The sequence below is a fragment of the Emydura macquarii genome, unplaced genomic scaffold (genome assembly GCF_026122565.2).
Source record: "Emydura macquarii macquarii isolate MOO-44397 ecotype Brisbane River unplaced genomic scaffold, CSIRO-AGI_Emac_v2 contig_3287, whole genome shotgun sequence".
In the NCBI taxonomy this organism is placed as follows: Eukaryota; Metazoa; Chordata; order Testudines; family Chelidae; genus Emydura; species Emydura macquarii.
In genome coordinates, this window is record NW_027133424.1 from 6,448,093 (window position 1) to 6,464,411 (window position 16,319).

General features: G+C 43.6%; 2 protein-coding genes across 8 annotated transcripts in view; one reads left to right on the forward strand and one right to left on the reverse strand.

The window, feature by feature from the left end:
- The window catches only part of FIRRM (FIGNL1 interacting regulator of recombination and mitosis), a 44,452-nt gene extending 29,876 nt beyond the window's left edge, over positions 1–14,576 (forward strand). For 2 of the 4 annotated variants that reach the window (XM_067532555.1, XM_067532557.1), the window contains 11 exons: positions 823–905; positions 2,438–2,489; positions 3,244–3,333; positions 4,598–4,783; positions 6,108–6,230; positions 9,152–9,247; positions 9,736–9,849; positions 10,305–10,409; positions 10,985–11,065; positions 11,957–12,076; positions 13,067–14,576. In XM_067532555.1, coding sequence (XP_067388656.1) covers positions 823–905; positions 2,438–2,489; positions 3,244–3,333; positions 4,598–4,783; positions 6,108–6,230; positions 9,152–9,247; positions 9,736–9,849; positions 10,305–10,409; positions 10,985–11,065; positions 11,957–12,076; positions 13,067–13,252 — 1,236 coding nt within the window. In that variant the 3' untranslated portion in view covers positions 13,253–14,576. Of the gene's footprint in view, positions 1–822; positions 906–2,437; positions 2,490–3,243; positions 3,334–4,597; positions 4,784–6,107; positions 6,231–9,151; positions 9,248–9,735; positions 9,850–10,078; positions 10,280–10,304; positions 10,410–10,984; positions 11,066–11,929; positions 12,077–13,066 lie in introns of those variants that run through there. The other 2 variants (XM_067532558.1, XM_067532559.1) reach the window with 2 other exon arrangements.
- SCYL3 (SCY1 like pseudokinase 3) overlaps positions 13,890–16,319 on the reverse strand; it is a 29,899-nt gene continuing 27,469 nt past the window's right edge. For all 4 annotated transcript variants that reach the window (XM_067532561.1, XM_067532562.1, XM_067532560.1 and 1 more), the window contains one exon: positions 13,890–14,283. In XM_067532561.1, coding sequence (XP_067388662.1) covers positions 14,224–14,283 — 60 coding nt within the window. In that variant the 3' untranslated portion in view covers positions 13,890–14,223. The remainder of the gene's footprint in view (positions 14,284–16,319) is intronic.

Genomic DNA, 16,319 nt, shown 5'->3' on the forward strand with positions numbered 1-16,319 from the left:
AAATTCCTCTGTGCTTGGGACAGTATATACAGATAGACAGAATAAAAGGCACTATGTAAATGCAAATTATTAAGAATTTCAAGAAGGCATAGCCTTGTGCATGTATGTTTCTATACATAATACAAAAAAATCTTTTCAGACAAAAACAAAATTAGAACTGACCCCTGAATTCCTCACTCAGGGCAAACTCCCACTGAGGAAATCAGGTGTTTTGCCCGCCGAAGTGCTGAGTAAGGATTGCATTTGGTCTTAAGTAAACTTTAGAGCTGCTTCCCAAAAAGGGACAAAAATTTCATGAAAAATTTGTCCCCCTTTTTTGTCAAAAATTCTAGCAAAAAAATTGACCCTATTTTTTCATTGAAAATACTTTAAATTTGAAATTTTTGAACCAGCTGTAGTAAATTTATACACACGGCTAATGTTTCTGGGCCAATATTAAAAATAAACCTAATGTTACTTGCTTGCATTTATAACTGAACATGCGATATTAAAGCCAGTTTGTTCCTTGGCATTTTAACTGCACAAACTGACAGTCTTATATATGCAGTATAGTTGTAGCTATGTTGGTCCCAAGATATTAGAGAGACAAGGTGAGTGAGGTAGTATCTTTTATTGGACCAATTTCTGTTGGTAAGACAGACAAGCTTGACCTGAAGAAGAGCTCTGTGTGGCTCTCACCAACAGAAGAAGTTGGTTCAATAAAAGATATTACCCCACCCTCCTTGTTAATCTAATTATGTGTCACACTAGTTAGTGGATTAAAAGTAGAGAGTAAAATTTTAATCTGTTCATAAGTAAGTATCTTTTCTTTTCTTTCCTCAGGAGCGTGCTCTGCTGGATGCAGTCCTTGGTTCTAGTATGATCACCTCTCTACTGGCTATGGATTCATGGTGCTTCCTGGCCCGGTAAGATATGCAATTATTGTAGTGCGCGGAGCAATGGACCATATGGTTCAAGCTGCATGAATGTTGGCTTTCTAACCACAGGCTTTGAATTGCTCATAATTCTCAGAAAGTTTCACTTGTAGGACAGTCATATTTCAGGGTTGGTCTCTGATCAAAGATGTAGCTTATTTTGGAAAACAAGCAGAAATGGTTCAGCTATTTTTCCAGTATTAGGGGAAAACATACTTTCCCCATTATAAAAGATTTCTTGGCATTTTTTCCCTAGCAGCTCTACAGTGGAGGGCTATGGATAGCATGTTTAAATGTGTTATGGAAATGGCCATCTCTGAGGAGAGAGAGCCTTCAATGCTCCATGGTTCTTTATTTTGACTTGGTTGCATTACAAGCCTTTGAAAATCAGTTGGCTCATATGTAGTATATTTTGCACAGGGATATTTGCTAAGCTTGTAAAGTGTTCATCTAAGCAGAGCTATGCTTGTGTGCATGGCTAACATGGCTGCACAGTAAAAGTATGTTCTACACGTGTGGATGAGCTGAAGAAAAGGGATGAAAGGGTTGAGGGGAGGGCTCCTGCAAAGCACCTCCTCAGCTGTGCCACTGCTAAGGCTCGCAGGAGAGGGGCTTCGTATTGCAGCCTTTGTGAAGTGTGTGGGACAGGGCATTCTTGTGGGGTCTGGCCAAAGAGTTCTAGACTATTGAATTCCCAGGTGGGGCTGGCAAATTTTGGTAAGTGAACAGAGCTTTGAAATCCTGTAGCCTGGAGCTGCTGCTGCTTTTAGGGTTGTTTTTTTTTTTTTTCTTCTTTAAAAAACAACCTAACCTTAGGAAATTCTGTACCAAAAAATCCCCAGCAAAAGAACTTTAATGTTGTATAGCTGAGCACCCAAGTCATTATATGCCACAACTAAGGGTGCACTTGCCACTTAAACGTTGCCCCCATGTGCACATGCATTATGCATAGATGTTTTAAAGATAAGATCACAGTCTATTTCTCAAATAATATATCAACATACCATTTTTTTCGCCAGCCTTAGATATACTTAACTAGTATCACGTAGCTTTCATTCCCAAAATACATACACTTATTTAATTGTTGTTATGGTCCAGTGTGTCCGTATCGACTTACAAGTTTTATATGTTCTCTTCAGTCTGACACTTATTTATGGTTTGATTCACATCAACAGCGAGCATTTAGTCATCCATGTACTATGCACTTGTATATACATATCTTTTTTTTTTTACATTGCAGTCATGGTCACTGCCACACTGGGATACAGTGATCCTTTGTTTTGATCTGCAAAAGGTAGATCATATCTCCTCCATCTTCCCGCTAATGCATGCCTTCTGTATTCCTTGATTCTCTGGCCACAGACTGGCTTTGGAATTTTCTCCTGACAAATGAAATATACAAAGGCCCTTAGGAAAAAACATTTCTCTGCTTTGTATGGCAGAGTGCAAACTACTCTCTCAGACCCGGCGGAAAAGGGCAGATATACTAATTGGCTTACTAACCTCTCTCTGTTGCATCCCAGATATGGAACGGCTGAACTGTGTGCTCATCATGTCTTTGTGATAGCCCATTTGGTGAGTAGAATGGCAGAGTCTGGTGTGTGCACATACTTCTGTGTGTTTGGGTAGATAGGTTTTCTGCTTTGCTTGAACAGCTCATGTTTCCAGCATGGGACAGGGAGTAAGGAGACCTAAATTGTAACCCCAGCTCTGCTGCAAACTTCATAAATGACCTTTGACAAGTCTCTCATCCGCTCTGTGCCTCATCTTTCCTATCAGCAAAGTGGGGAAAATCCCTCCCTCCCAAGGGTTAATAAATAGCACTTGTAGCACAATAAAATTATTAAGTGGTGATATAGGGTGGAAAATATACAGATATTGCAAAATTAATGTAAGAGCTGCTAATTTAGGAGTTACTGTAGTGATGTCACATGGTAAATTAAAGGAATGGACAGAGAGGAATTCAATGAAATGCCACAAGGATAAATAAGGGCAAAGTAGCATACATATGCAATAAAAATAGACCTTGAAGAAGAAAACAGGAAACCAATAAATGGCCTGCAGTGCAGGGAAAGACCTGGCTGTAGTGGGATGAACTATCAGTGATCACTCCTTGGGTTGCATTGGTTAAAAAGGAAAATGTAATCTTCAGTGTAAGAAGAGAATTTGTTGTTGCCTAAACAGAGGCCCAATCAATATCTTTTAATTTTTCAGGACATTTTCCTGAGTCACAAAAGTCTTTGAAAATGCTGAGCTGTAGGATTCATTTGCTGGGGGCAGTGTCTTTTTCTCAATTTGATGAGGTCAATTCCCTGTTATCCTAATTCAGATAAAGTCTTGCCCTGGCGAGTGTTACCAGCTCTCTATCTTGGGGGTCCTGCTGAGGCGTATGCTGTTCTTGATGGCTCCAGACCACCAGGCAAGTATAGCACCAATTTCTCCCGTCTTCTGCTAAGTGAGAGAGAAATCCAGTTGGCCTTCATTAAAACACTAGCCATCCATTTTCAGTTCACTAGAAACGGGAGGGTAGAGAGCAAACAGTGATTTCATGCCACCCTGGTTTTGTGAGATGATAAAGCAGAGCAAAAGATGACATACCAGTTCAGAAAGGACAGAGGGTACCTTAATAATTAACTAAGCCCCTGTGCTGTCCCAGAAGTGCCTTCTCTGAGCACTTCAGTTCTTCCTTATTATCAATTCAGCTTTGCTCCGAGTTTGTTGTCCTATTTTCCCTGAGTTTTAGGCTGTTTCCCAGTTGAGAGATGGCGAGAATTAACTCTGTGCTTATTCTAATAATGACTAGATAACTTTTGAGTCACAGTGTAAAGTGAGACCATAGCTGTATGTATACAGTTAAAAGGTACAATAGGAGTGTTGGTTGCAAATAAATGACAGTTAAATAGTAATTACAAAAAACAATGATGCTGGGGTAAATTAATAAATAGTACAAAGGAAATCATGAGGGTAAAAAGGATACTCAACTAAGTGGTTTAATTGCTTGGGAATCAGACTCTCCATGCTTTATAAGAAGAGGCTGACTAGCAAAACATGGATGATTTTGTCCGTGTTTCATGTTAGTATGCTCTTCTGTGGAAGGTCTGCACCAAGCCTTACAAAAGCAGGTATCCAGTGTGGGAATGACGTTGTTTCCCTATTGAGCTGCAAATGTGTAAAATAGTCAAAGAGGATCAACTTTGGTTGCTGCAAACTTTTGGACTAGGAGTTAACGGGCTGACCTTAAAGACCCTTGGGCACATTTAGAACTCACAGTGAAGGCCATTGGTCTGCTCACATGTATAAAGTTACTCAGTGCGTAAGCGTTAGCAGGAATGGGCTCTTCAGTAGTAGAGAGATTGATTAGTTCTGGGAAGCCCAGCATCACATTGCTTTCCATGGGTAATTGTTCCCCAAACTTCTGTGGCCAGATCTTCAGTTGGTGTAAAATTGTCATTGCTCCAGTGACTTCAATGGAGCAAAGCAGATCTATGCTTGCTGAGGGTCTGGCCCCTGTTCTCTGTTGCTATCCCATTTGCTGAATCACATTACCTGAGCAAATCATTGTGCCCCACCTCATGTGGGAGTAGTATAAATCAAGGTCTTTGCAAGGTGTGTGTGTCGGTTTTGCAGCTCATCTTCCAGGTTCTATCGTGGTTTCTTTAATTAACATTTACTTTGACTTGCAGGTGGAGTTTACCCAAAAGTTTCCTCCCAAAGAAACAGAGAACCTGCCCCTGTGGCAGCATATTTCTCTCAAGGCCCTAACTCCCAATCTTAGGAAACAAGTGGCACACCAGCTCTACGCTGTGGGACTCGCGCAATGCAGGCAGTGGCTGAGTGGCAGGTGTACTCTGGGAGAACTCCAACCTGTGGTAAGGGAAGGTGTGACTCTGCTCATTAAAACTGGTAAACCTAGAGGTCCTAAGTGATAAGGAGGCTGTTGTCACTCTGGCGTCTGCTTGTTTATCTTCCCCCATAGTGTAGCCTCAAAATATGTTCAGATTGCAAGCTCTCTGGACCAGGGAGTGTCATTTTATTATGGGCAGGTCTACACTGCACACTTGCACTGATGCAGTTGTAGTGCTTCTGGTGAAGACACTAACTCCACCTCCGTGAGAGTCAGTAGATATGTCGGCAGGAGAAGCTCTCCCATCAACATAGTGGGAGGCGCGAATACCAGGCTGGTATAATTGAGTCACTCAAGGGTGTGGATTTTTCACATCCCTGAGTGATGTAGTTATACCAAAGTAAGTGTGTGGTGTAGACCTGGCCTATGCATGTGTACAGGATTTGGCACACTGGGGCCCTGATCTGGGCACTGCAGTACAATATTATGAAGGGATCTATCTTTTTCCCTCTCTCCCCCACTTGATGCATGCTAATAACTTGTAGTAGCAAAAATGGCAGATAACTTGTGTGTCAAAAGGAGAGCTAAAGTTTCAAAAAGTGACCAGCTTTCCGGAGGGCTGCTGATTACTGAACCACTCTGGTAGCTGCAATGGGAGCTACCGCTACTTGGCACTTTTGAAAGGCAGATCCGCTTATTTAGATGCCCAAATATAGATTTAAGAACCTACCTTTAGTGTCCTGTTTTTGAAAACGTTGGCCTAGAATGTCACCAGAAAGAGCCCATCTGGGGGCATGTAGTGCCTCCCTCGCAACGTTGTGTTCATGTCTCATGTCTATCTGCTGTCAAGTATCTGGGTAACAATAATTAGCGAAAGCTCTGGCGAATCAATAATTATTCTAATTACCTTTTGATTTCCTGCTGAGTGTGCGTACAGTGTTCTTGCTGAGACGTTCTGGTGTGATTTTAGGCCAGAAAATCTCTTTAAGTGATAAGATCACTGCTGTTCTCTGAGGCTGCCATACCTGAAAGACAAGCTCTGGTTTCTTTGACAACCTAAGGAGAATTGTGTGTGACTGGAGACCTCCATCTAGAAGGCCAACAGTTCAGGGTTCTGCCTCCTATATTTTTGTGTTGATTGATAAGAGAGCTAAACTCTCTCCTCATTTGTGCAAAACTCCCACTGACGTGTCAGGGAGTTTGCTCTGTGAAGAGTGACATGAGTTGGCTTATAGCCAAGTGGACTAGCAGAAGTACATTACTGACACATTGGGCCTCTTGTGAGGCTTTAGCAGCTGAATTTTACTGGGTTTTTACCTTGCTTCTGATCACCTCTCCATCTCCGCCAGAACGTTGCTCTCTCTGTCTTGCTGACTGTGTGCAATTCTGCTGGTGACGCTCTGGAGGCAGGACTACAGGCAGCAGTGTTGGAAGCTGTCAGTCACCTCTGGGCTCTCCTCCAGGTCAAGCAGGTGAGGGAACTCACTGTTCCAGCAATGGAAAGCATCACTACTCTGAAGGGCTCACAGTGTTCCACCATTTGTGTGTTGCCAAGTTATTTAACTGGGCTTGTAGCAGTTCCCTAAAGCACAGTGCAGCTGACTCCCTCTGGCTCCCCAGCTGACTCCCCTTCATGATGTCTGAGCCATTGCTGGTGCTTTGGGGAACCTGGAGTCTGAATTCTTCCCACAAGCAAATTTGCCCCAATAATATGTAGGTGGAACTGTACATGTAGCAATGATTCATGTATTACTCCAGATCGGTTTTAGATGGACTGTTGTCTAAAACAAGTCTAGAAAGAGGGGATGCCCCAGAAGTGGGGAAAACACAAATTAATGGAACCAGATGAACCAGCCAATGGTGATAACTTAATGCAGTGGCTCTCAACCTTTCCAGACTATTGTACCCTTTTCAGGAGTCTGATTTGTCTCGCGTACCCCACCTCACTTCATTTAAAAACTACTTGCTTACAAAATCAGACATAAAAATACAAAAGTGTCACAGCACGCTATTACTGAAAAATGGCTTCCTGTCTCATTTTTACCTTAGAATTATAAAATAAATCAACTGGAATATAAATATTGTACTTAAATTTCAGTGTATAGTATATGGAGCAGTATAAACAAGTCATTGTCTGTATGAAATTTTAGTTTGTACTTTGCAAGTGCTTTTTATGTAGCCTGTTATAAAACAAGGCAAACATCTAGATGAGTTGATGTACCCCCTGGAAGACCTCTGTGTACCCCCAGGAGTATGCATACCCCTAGTTGAAAACTACTGACTTAATGTCCTTATTTTATTAAGAACAAACAAAGGTAATATAGGATTTCCTTGTAATGAGAACTGGATTAATTCTGCCTCCGTTTAGCACTGAACTGCCCGCATAAGCACTATTCGGAGCTCAGGCGAGAGATGTGGTTGTGCAAAAAACTGAACATAACCATCTTCTGTAGACGCTACATGTGTTTAACTCCTTGCACTGGTGAAAAAAGAACTTTGAGATGTTTGATAAAGTCAGAATTTCCTCTGCTGTGTTTAAATCTAGTGATTACTGTTTTATCTTCCAGAATCTAAATGTATAAGACCAGATCCTCAGCTGGTGTAAATCAGTGTAATTCCATTGACTCTATCTGAACTGTGGGAAGTATTGTGACTTCAGTGGAATTATTCCCGTTTATACCAGCTGAGGGTCTGGTCCGTGTTTTTATAATCCCATTACTAATGTGGACATAAACCATTGCCATCTGGAATAGCACACCAAAATTGGGGCAATACCAGCAGTAGGGGCTATGTAGCTGGTGGTTACCTAACCAACACTTCCCCCAAACAGTGTACCTTGCTGCTTTTGAAGGTGCAGTTGGGAGAATCATCTTGGTTTATGCACAGGTTAAAACAAAAGGGGGAAATAAATATTTGCCAAATGGTTATGGAGAAAATAGCTTGAGACACATCTTATTTGTTTGGCTTCCGTAAGAGGGGTGGAATACAAATGTCAGATTAATAGAAATATCAGTGGTAAAAGATCCTATAAAATATTATCATCTTAAACAATTCTTTATTCCTTCTCTTTGATTACCCTGAACACAAGAACATAAGAATGGCAATACTGGGTCAGACCAATGGTCCTTCTCGCCCAGTATCCTGTCTTCTGATAGTGATCAGTGCCAGGTGCTTCAGGGGGAACGAACAGAACAGGGGAACTATCGAATGATCCATCCCATTGTCCAGTTGCAGCTTCTGGCAGTTGGAGGTTTAGGGATACCCAGAGAATTGGGTTGCATTCCTGCCCATCTTGGTTAATAGCCATTGATGGACCTATCTTCCAGGAACTTATCTAATTCCTTTTTGGACCCAGTTATACTTTTGGCTTTCACAACATCCCGTGGCAATGAGTTTGATGGGTTGACTGTATGTTGTGTGAAGAAATACTTCCTTTGGTTTGTTTTAAACTTGCTGCCTGTTAATTTCATCAGGTGACCCACTAGTTCTTGTGTTATGTGATAGGGTAAATATCACTTCTCTATTCACTTTCTCCACCTCATTCATGATTTTATAGACCTCTATCATATCCCCCTTAGTCGTTTCTTTTCTAAGATGAAAAATCCCAGTTTCTTAATCTCTCCTTGTATGGCAGCTGTTCCATGCCCCCTAAATATTTTTGTTGTCCTTCTCTGCACTTTTTCCAGTTCTAATATATCTTTTTGGAGATGGGGCAACCAGAACTGCACACAGCTGGGATAATTTTGTCCACAAAGCCATCATTAAATGGTGTCTATGAATTTTATCTCTGCATCCCATCCTGAGATGAAATGAACCCAGGCAGTATGAGGATCTTTGAAATCCCCCATTATTACTGCGTTTTCTGCCTGTGTAGCCTCTGTAGCTGCCCTAAACATTTCACAATCACTGTCACCATTTTGGTCCAGTGGTTGGTTGTACATTCCTACTGCTATATGCTTATTGTTCAAGCATGGAAATTCTATCCATAGAGACATTATGGTACAGTTTGATTCATTTAAGATTTTTACTTCATTTGACTCTATGCTTTCTTTCACATATAATGTCACTTCCCCACCAGCGCAACCTACTCTGTCATTCCTATGTATTTTGTACCCTGGTATGCTTTTCGTCCCATTGATTTTCCTCATTCCACCAAGTTTCCACAATGCCCAGTGCATCCATATCCTCATTTAATGCCAGGCATTCTAGTTCACACCTCTTAGTATTTAGACTTCTAGCCTTCCTCACTGCTTCTCCTGGGGATTGTATCCGGGATCGTATTTGTCTGAAGTTAAATTGTTTGGGGACAATATTGTAGTCTCAAGCTTTTTATAAGCCACCTGTAAACCAAAGTGCTGTGATGCTAATAATGTGCTCTTCTGATCTGGTGAAGGTCTCAAGTCAGTCATGCCTGCAGCAGACACTTTGCTTGCTCCTTCCACTGCTGGAATTTTTCATCCAAACTTTGGATCCTCAACTGATAACTCAGGTAAGAAACATCACATTGGGCAATCTCCCTTATGCATGCAGGATCTTTGGTTATTAAATGAGATCACATGTAATGTTTCAGGGTCTGATTTCTACCACTTAGCAAGAGAGAAGAGTTCTTAATTTTATTTTGATTCCTTCCAGCCTATTTCGTTGGCTTTGGTAAAGTGTCTGCAACACATTGGTTAGCATCACTTCTGGGAGTCTTACAGTCTTGATTTTTTTCTCCTGGGCTTAGGGCAGTCTGATGTATGTTTCTCTTTCATATACACTTTGGGGTTTTATGTAAGGATTCCATTTGTTTTGACAACATTTTGAAAAGCTCTGGGATATTTGCTTTTGTTCCATTGATGCATCTAATGTCCTGACCTAACTCTCTCTAGTCTTGAATGAACTCACTTCATGGACATTGCAATGCACAGTTGAATGGAGTTTTCATCTTTCTTGTTTTTATTTGATGGGGTTTCATCCGGATCTATTTTCCTGCAGGTGTTTGCAGTGCAGGCTTCCCTACTTGAGTTGGCTCCCCCAGACCATGTTCGCTTGGCAGCACTGGATCTGCTGTCTTCTATGGGGAAAGTGTTTATACCACAAGAAATCCAGGTAAATGCACTGGAGGCAACATTTTGTCCTAAGCCATTTGTGTATCTATTAAAAGGGTTGTGTTCATGGAATAAATAGTACAGCTCCACTGGACAATGGTTCTTGGAGACATTTATTTTCAAATCAGGAGATAATACTTCATGGCAGTTTTATATTCCAGGGAGACCGTGTCTGTTTTATTCATTGCCTGTAGGATCCTTGGTTCACTCATTTGCATTTTATTTCCTAGAAGTTTGCTAGAAGGGCTGGTGTCTGAGCTCCAGATGGAAGAAGTGGGTTGTGTGTACGTGTTCTCTCTCACAAAGTTTTTTGCTAGCCAAGGCCGTTGCAGACTTTCTCAACCTGTAGCCTCCAGCCCTCTGACTGCGAATGTTTCTTTAATGATGAATCACGGGGGAAGGATATGCTGAAATAACTCCCCACACAATTCTGACGAGAGGATGCTACCGTTTCAGGGGCAAGTTGTTCCCAAACTGTCATGTCTCTTTGCCTCTCTGTTGGCTGACAAGACCTGGCTGATTTACCAACATGCGCTGGAGGCATTCACTCAGTTTGCAGAGGTAAGAATGACACCACCTTGGATATACATATTTACTCTAGTCGTGTTTCCTTATGTATCAGTTCCTCTAGCATCTTAAGTTTTCTTCTCTGAACTCCTTCCATTTTGTTAGTATCTCTCCGGTAGCAAAGTGCTTGGAACCTACCTCAGTATTCCAGATGCTGTTGCACCAAAATAAAGGGATGTAGGGCAGGTCTACGCTAGAAGCGCTACATCAGCATAGCTGCATCACGTCTGGTGAAGACGCTCTATGCCGACGGGACAGCGTCACCTGCCGAGACCGCACCGGTGTGGACAATCCTGAGGTTGCTGTAACGTGCATCACTCGGGGGGTGTCTGTTTCAGTTAGTTCGGCTGGAGCGGTAGTGTAGACCTACTCTAAGAGAAATAGTGACCCGGGGAGAGAGAAATAAAGGGAGAACACATTTCCAATCTTGTTTTAAATACCCCATACGCCTCCTCTTAACACAGAACATTTTTCAGGTTGTTTTTAGACACTCCACTGTTCATCTTTGTTATTGCTGCCCTGAATGTTAATATACTAACCAACTTTTTCTTGCTCAAAACCTTTGACAGGCAACAAGCCATGAAGATGTAGTTCCTCTGTGCCTTAATTCTGAAGAAACTAAAAACGAAATTGTTCGTTTTCTGGCCAAGGTATCTTATTGAACTCTTTTACTGTTGTCTTGCTTGGCGGGGGGGCTCTTGTCCACAGTAAGATTGCTCTGTACCTGGAATCCGATGATTTGTTTCCTGAGCCTTTTCATGCCTCTTAAAGGGGCTAGAACGAGGAACGATGACAAACTCTGTGCAAGCTTCCACCACAGACTTTCCCAGTGCTCCTCAACTCTGATTTGTTAACATTCCCTGCTGTTCCCTACCTGAGTTGCAGGCGACTAAATTGGCTGGTGATTTGGTAAGGTGAAGAGGCATCCTTTAGCGAGATGACAGATTGCAGCTCGTGTGTTCTAAACAATTTTAGCTCAGGTGTGCAGAGGCGAGAGGGTGGCTCCCTGGCTTTGCTTTGTGTCTTTTTTGTGTGTGTACCAATTAAAATGGGCACCTAAATGAAAACAAGTGACTAGGAGAGCAGCCTCCACAGTCAGTCTTCTTGAGAAAAAACTAATGCAAGAAAAGGGGTATCGTATTTCCTGGAGGACTAGTAGATGCACTGAACTCATGGCCATTTAAAAGGTAGAGTTTTCTCTATTAACACCACTTTCCCACTGGGCAGCCAGCACTTTCAAGGAGAGTTTTTGCCCAGCCTACCACCTAGGGGAGAGGCAGCAAAGCTGCTACTACCTGCTGATGTCAGACACCAGCTCAGCTGTTGTAGCCCACATTGGACTGAGTTTTTCTCCCATCTTACTCCATGAGTTTGTTGGTTGAAGCCTTGCTGAGGAACTGCAGTTTAACAATCTGTTTTTTATTTTTGAAAGACAATTTCCATTGCCATAGTATAATAATGCAAGGGCTAGAGTAATGGAGGCTGGAACTAATGCAGTGTTTGGCTTTGCTAAGTTACCTCTCCCGTGGCTGTTCCGTTAGACAAGGCAGGTAGAGGAGACGGCAGAAGCAAGGGCCGAACGAGTTAAACGGGAAAACGCTGTCTACAGCATGCACTTCCTTAAAAAGGAAATGGATGGAGAATGGAGCTCAGTGGCAGAGGTAGGTGTCTTTGAAAGCAGCCGGACTAGGTTTGTATGAGTCCTTAGCCATGCCCTCAGCCTTGGGGAATGGCACTGGCCCGGGGACTAGGCCTTGCCCTCCCTGCCCCCTAGTGCTTGCTGTGAAGAGGCCACACCCTCCTGAGCCAACAGCTGCACTTCAGCGCTGGGCTCTGTCCCATCCCTGCCCCTGTTACTTCCTAGAACTCACTTTTCCTGGTCTGAGGGAGTCCTGGCCCACCCCATAATTGGTCACAACAGCCACTGGCGTCCCATCCAACCCCTGGAAGAGCTGCTGGTTCTCAGGTTACTGGCATCTGTCAACAGGCCAGTTTTCTAAAGTTAAAGGAAGGGTTTAGAGTGTGATTTTCAATTTCTTGAACCAGGTTGTCTGTGGCAGATAAGGGATGAGAAACAAACCTCTGTCCATCGAGCTGAGCAAAGTGTTCTCTAACGCTGAATGTGCAGCTTACTCCATCCTGTAACAGTTGTATTAAGGGGTTAGCAGGTGTACTGTAATCAAAGTGGCCAGCACAATCCTTGAGGCACATTCAAGGCTAATTCTTTGGTTCTAGCTGACTAACACTTGGTTAGAATGTCACATGCAAGGGCTCTGTGATTTCACTTCCACAGGGGGAGGGTTCATTTCTGTCCCTTTTCCCTCACTTGCTACTAGAAGGTGCATTAGATAAAGAGTAAGCTCAAGGGTTGGCCCTCCCCCTTACACCAGCAAAAGGAACTTTGTCCAAAAGTCAGGAGCCCCCCCCCCCCGGCTTTTGTTAAACTTTACATTGACCCAGTAAGTGAGATGTACAACACTTTGTTAGGAGAAATTCTCACTGCTTTAAAACGAGAGGTAGGAGCCTCATACTTGAAACCTGCATGAAAAACCCCAGCTGCAGGGGCTTTTGTGCATTACTAGGCTGCTTGCCATTTTTTCTCTAAGAGGTTGAGGCTTTAGAGGTTTAACATCTCATGTTTGAATCTGCAGCCCTTAGCAAAGAGAGCTTGTCACTCACCTTGTGAGGAGCCGTACAAGTCTGCTATAGCCACAGCCGAGGGAGCCCTGGGCGCTCTGAAGTTGCTGGTGCAGAAAGGACCATCTCCTGCTTGGCTTGCAGTGAAATTAGAGGCTCTACAGACAGCAATAGCCATCTTACGAAACAGTGTACGGTAAACAGATGTCAGACATCGAATGGCTCAGCTGGCCTGTGCTGACTGGGAGAGATCACAGCTGGAAATGAGTCACCATTGTGATACCATACTGCCCAACTGTAACTAGTGTTTTGTTTAATGTGCCTGCATGTGTTAACTTCTAAAGTGGAAGGACTAATTTAACTGACTCCATCCTGGATAAAACTCATGTGCTGCTGTGATCTAGACCAGGAAAAGCTCAACAAGAGTATGCAGCAAGAGAAAACTGACCAAATTGTCTCCATAACATGTACAGAACAGTAGACCCTTTTGTATTAAACTGTTAACAATGAATGTATGACTGGTTTGAGCGCACTTTAAAAACCCGGGCTTCATTCTCTCACAGAAAAGAGACGCAGCTGAGCTGCTCTTCCACTCAGACACGGTCCTGATCTCTTGAAAATAATCTTTATTTGTCAGGTTTAAGAGCAGAGTGAATTTGGCGCTATGATACAATCTGTGTTAAGCACACTGCATTCATCCTGGTAGAACAGCAATAAATAGGTTATCCAAGTAAACTGTACAGTCTAAAATCATTGCAGTTTATATCTAAAAAGTCAAAAGGAGGCCCTCACTGTGGCTTGTTTTTCTAATAAAAAGAAATGGCACAAATATTAAAATTTATCTGAACTAATGCAATTTTCATTTATTTTCAAGAGCTTTCCAGAGCAGTGCTGATTCCTGGAACAGAAAAGTGTAAATCACTCTTCTTCAGGAACTTCAGCTCCAATATACAAACCAGTCAAGCTGTTCCCCTTTCCACCAGCTTGTGCTATGCATCTCACTTGTACATATGGCTTCAGCACAGGCCTTGACCATTCAGCTGTTGGCACAGGCTGAAAAAAGGAGCAGCCTGGTACAGGAAGATTGGCTGCCTTCCTGGTAAAACAGTATTGGTGAGGTAATCATCTATAATGTCATGGAAGCCATAGATAGCCTGTCTCTTCCCGTCCATCACCAGTTAGTATCTTCCCAGTTCAACTCGTCCTCTTCACCCCAGCCTGCAGCTTCAGCCTAAAATAATTACATAAACTGTGTCAGTAAGAACAAACCAGATGCAGGCCATGCAGAAAATACACACATTAACCCAACCCCTGAGAACTGGGGCCTACTGCCCCCTGCTGCTGGGGGAATTCCCCTTGGATGTTGTGTGGTGCACAGCTGGCTGAGAGTTGTGGAGTTCTACCTCCCTGTCCTCTGAGCCAGGTTGTTGGTAACCCTCTGGCCTTTGAGTAAATGGCACAGCTGGTCAGTTAGTCTGGAGCAGCAGCAAAATGAATGGGCTGCAGTGCCATGCACTCCTTCTGGACACTAGTACTAGAAACCAGCTCAGGAGACTCAACAAGAGTTGTCAGATTTGTTCTGCTACCACCAGCTCTTACCCACCTCCCCCATTTAAATGTTGCTATAGGTGTAGTATTCCATTCTAGAAGAGCCCATAGACAGAGTAGATGAAGCAGTAAGTGGCCTAACTAAAACAATTTACTGAGGAAGAAAATAGAAAGGAGTTACCAGTTACTGCTTACCTAGATCACCAGACCTGTCTGTCTGCACTTTGTGTACACGGGGTGCCCACAGGCAGGTGTAGTGGCACAATAACTTATTGAGCAGAGCTCAGCCACCCCCCTGCTAACAACTTACTCCCTGTGGTACCAGAAAAATAAGGAAATATCACCTCTTAGAAACAAGCTGTCCCTTCCTCCCAGAACAGTTCAAATGACACTGAAGGAGCTGTTAGGATGCTACAACACTCTCTATTCAGTTAGAGCCTAGGCTGCTTTCAAATGTCCCTTTGGGGGGAAAGCTCTGCACAGAGATTCTGTGCATCTTGTCTAACCCTGGGAGGAACTGGCCTGCTACACACTCACTAAGGTTAAGCGAGTTGAGCCAGGCTGTCCAGTGAGCTATTGGCCATGCCCATCCCACTGAATACGTCCCTTCCCTGCAGTTTTCGGGGGAGCAACCATGCATTAAAGATTAAAGCAGCCCTCTTGGTGAAGCTATTCTCCCTGCCCTAGTCAAGTCAGCTTTTAGACAGTGTTTTTGTCCCCCCACTAAAATAAAATCCTTGTGCTCCTATATTTAGGCACTTATAGTGCCACTCACTAGCCTGGGACACGGGAGACCCAGCACTGACTCCCTGTGCCTCAGTTCCCCATGAGACAAGTACACTTCCCTGCCTTGCAGGGGTGTCGTTCAGATGAATGCAGTAGGCGCTCACTTGCTATGGTGGGGGCCCATAGCAACATATTAGATAGCTGTAGTGGCCGAAGCTGATGTGTGCTAAGCTAGCACTGGGCCAATTATTTAACACAGATAGGAGAGTCAGGTGTTTTGCAGTTAAAACACTGGTTTTAAACCAGTGTTCATCCCTGCTGTGACTCAAATGGGAGTAGAGTACTATGGCTGCAAGGAGGGGCAAGAGCTGCAGTTCCCCTGCTTGCAGCAGAGGAGACATGCTGGTATCACAAGAGCTGTTACCTCCAAAGGGAGGTGACAGCTCCTCTCTTCCCAAGGGCTGAGGAGCAAGGTGCCTCTATACACACCTCCCTCTCCCCATCCCCTGCATGCACTGGTGACAAAAGAGGTGTTCCCTTTCCAGGCAATGACTTAGCATTTTCTTCTGCAGTGGAAGGAAGCAACAGCTAGACCTGCAAGGCAGCCACTCAGTCCTCCTTGGCTGTGACAGGTCCCCCTCTTCCATTTCGGGGCAGGAGAATGGCCTTCCTACTTCTCCCCTTCTTAGAAGCACCAAAAGCCAGGACCCAGTCATAGAAGCAGACTGTTCCACGCACAGAGCTTACCCCTGTCCCTCATTGCTGTGGAACATAGCAGCAGTCCTTGGATGCTGTGACAATCCATCAGCATTTCCAAGTCGTGCCCAGTTCAATAGCAGCATATGATTTGTTTTAATCCATCTGGTACATTATGCAGGCGCGTGATGACAGAAACCAGGATTATGCACCACTGTAGAATTCCCTACAGAGAAGGTGCAGGTTTCTAGCCCCCCTGGCTACCCCAGGGACAAGGCATTTCTTTCCTCTGTTCAG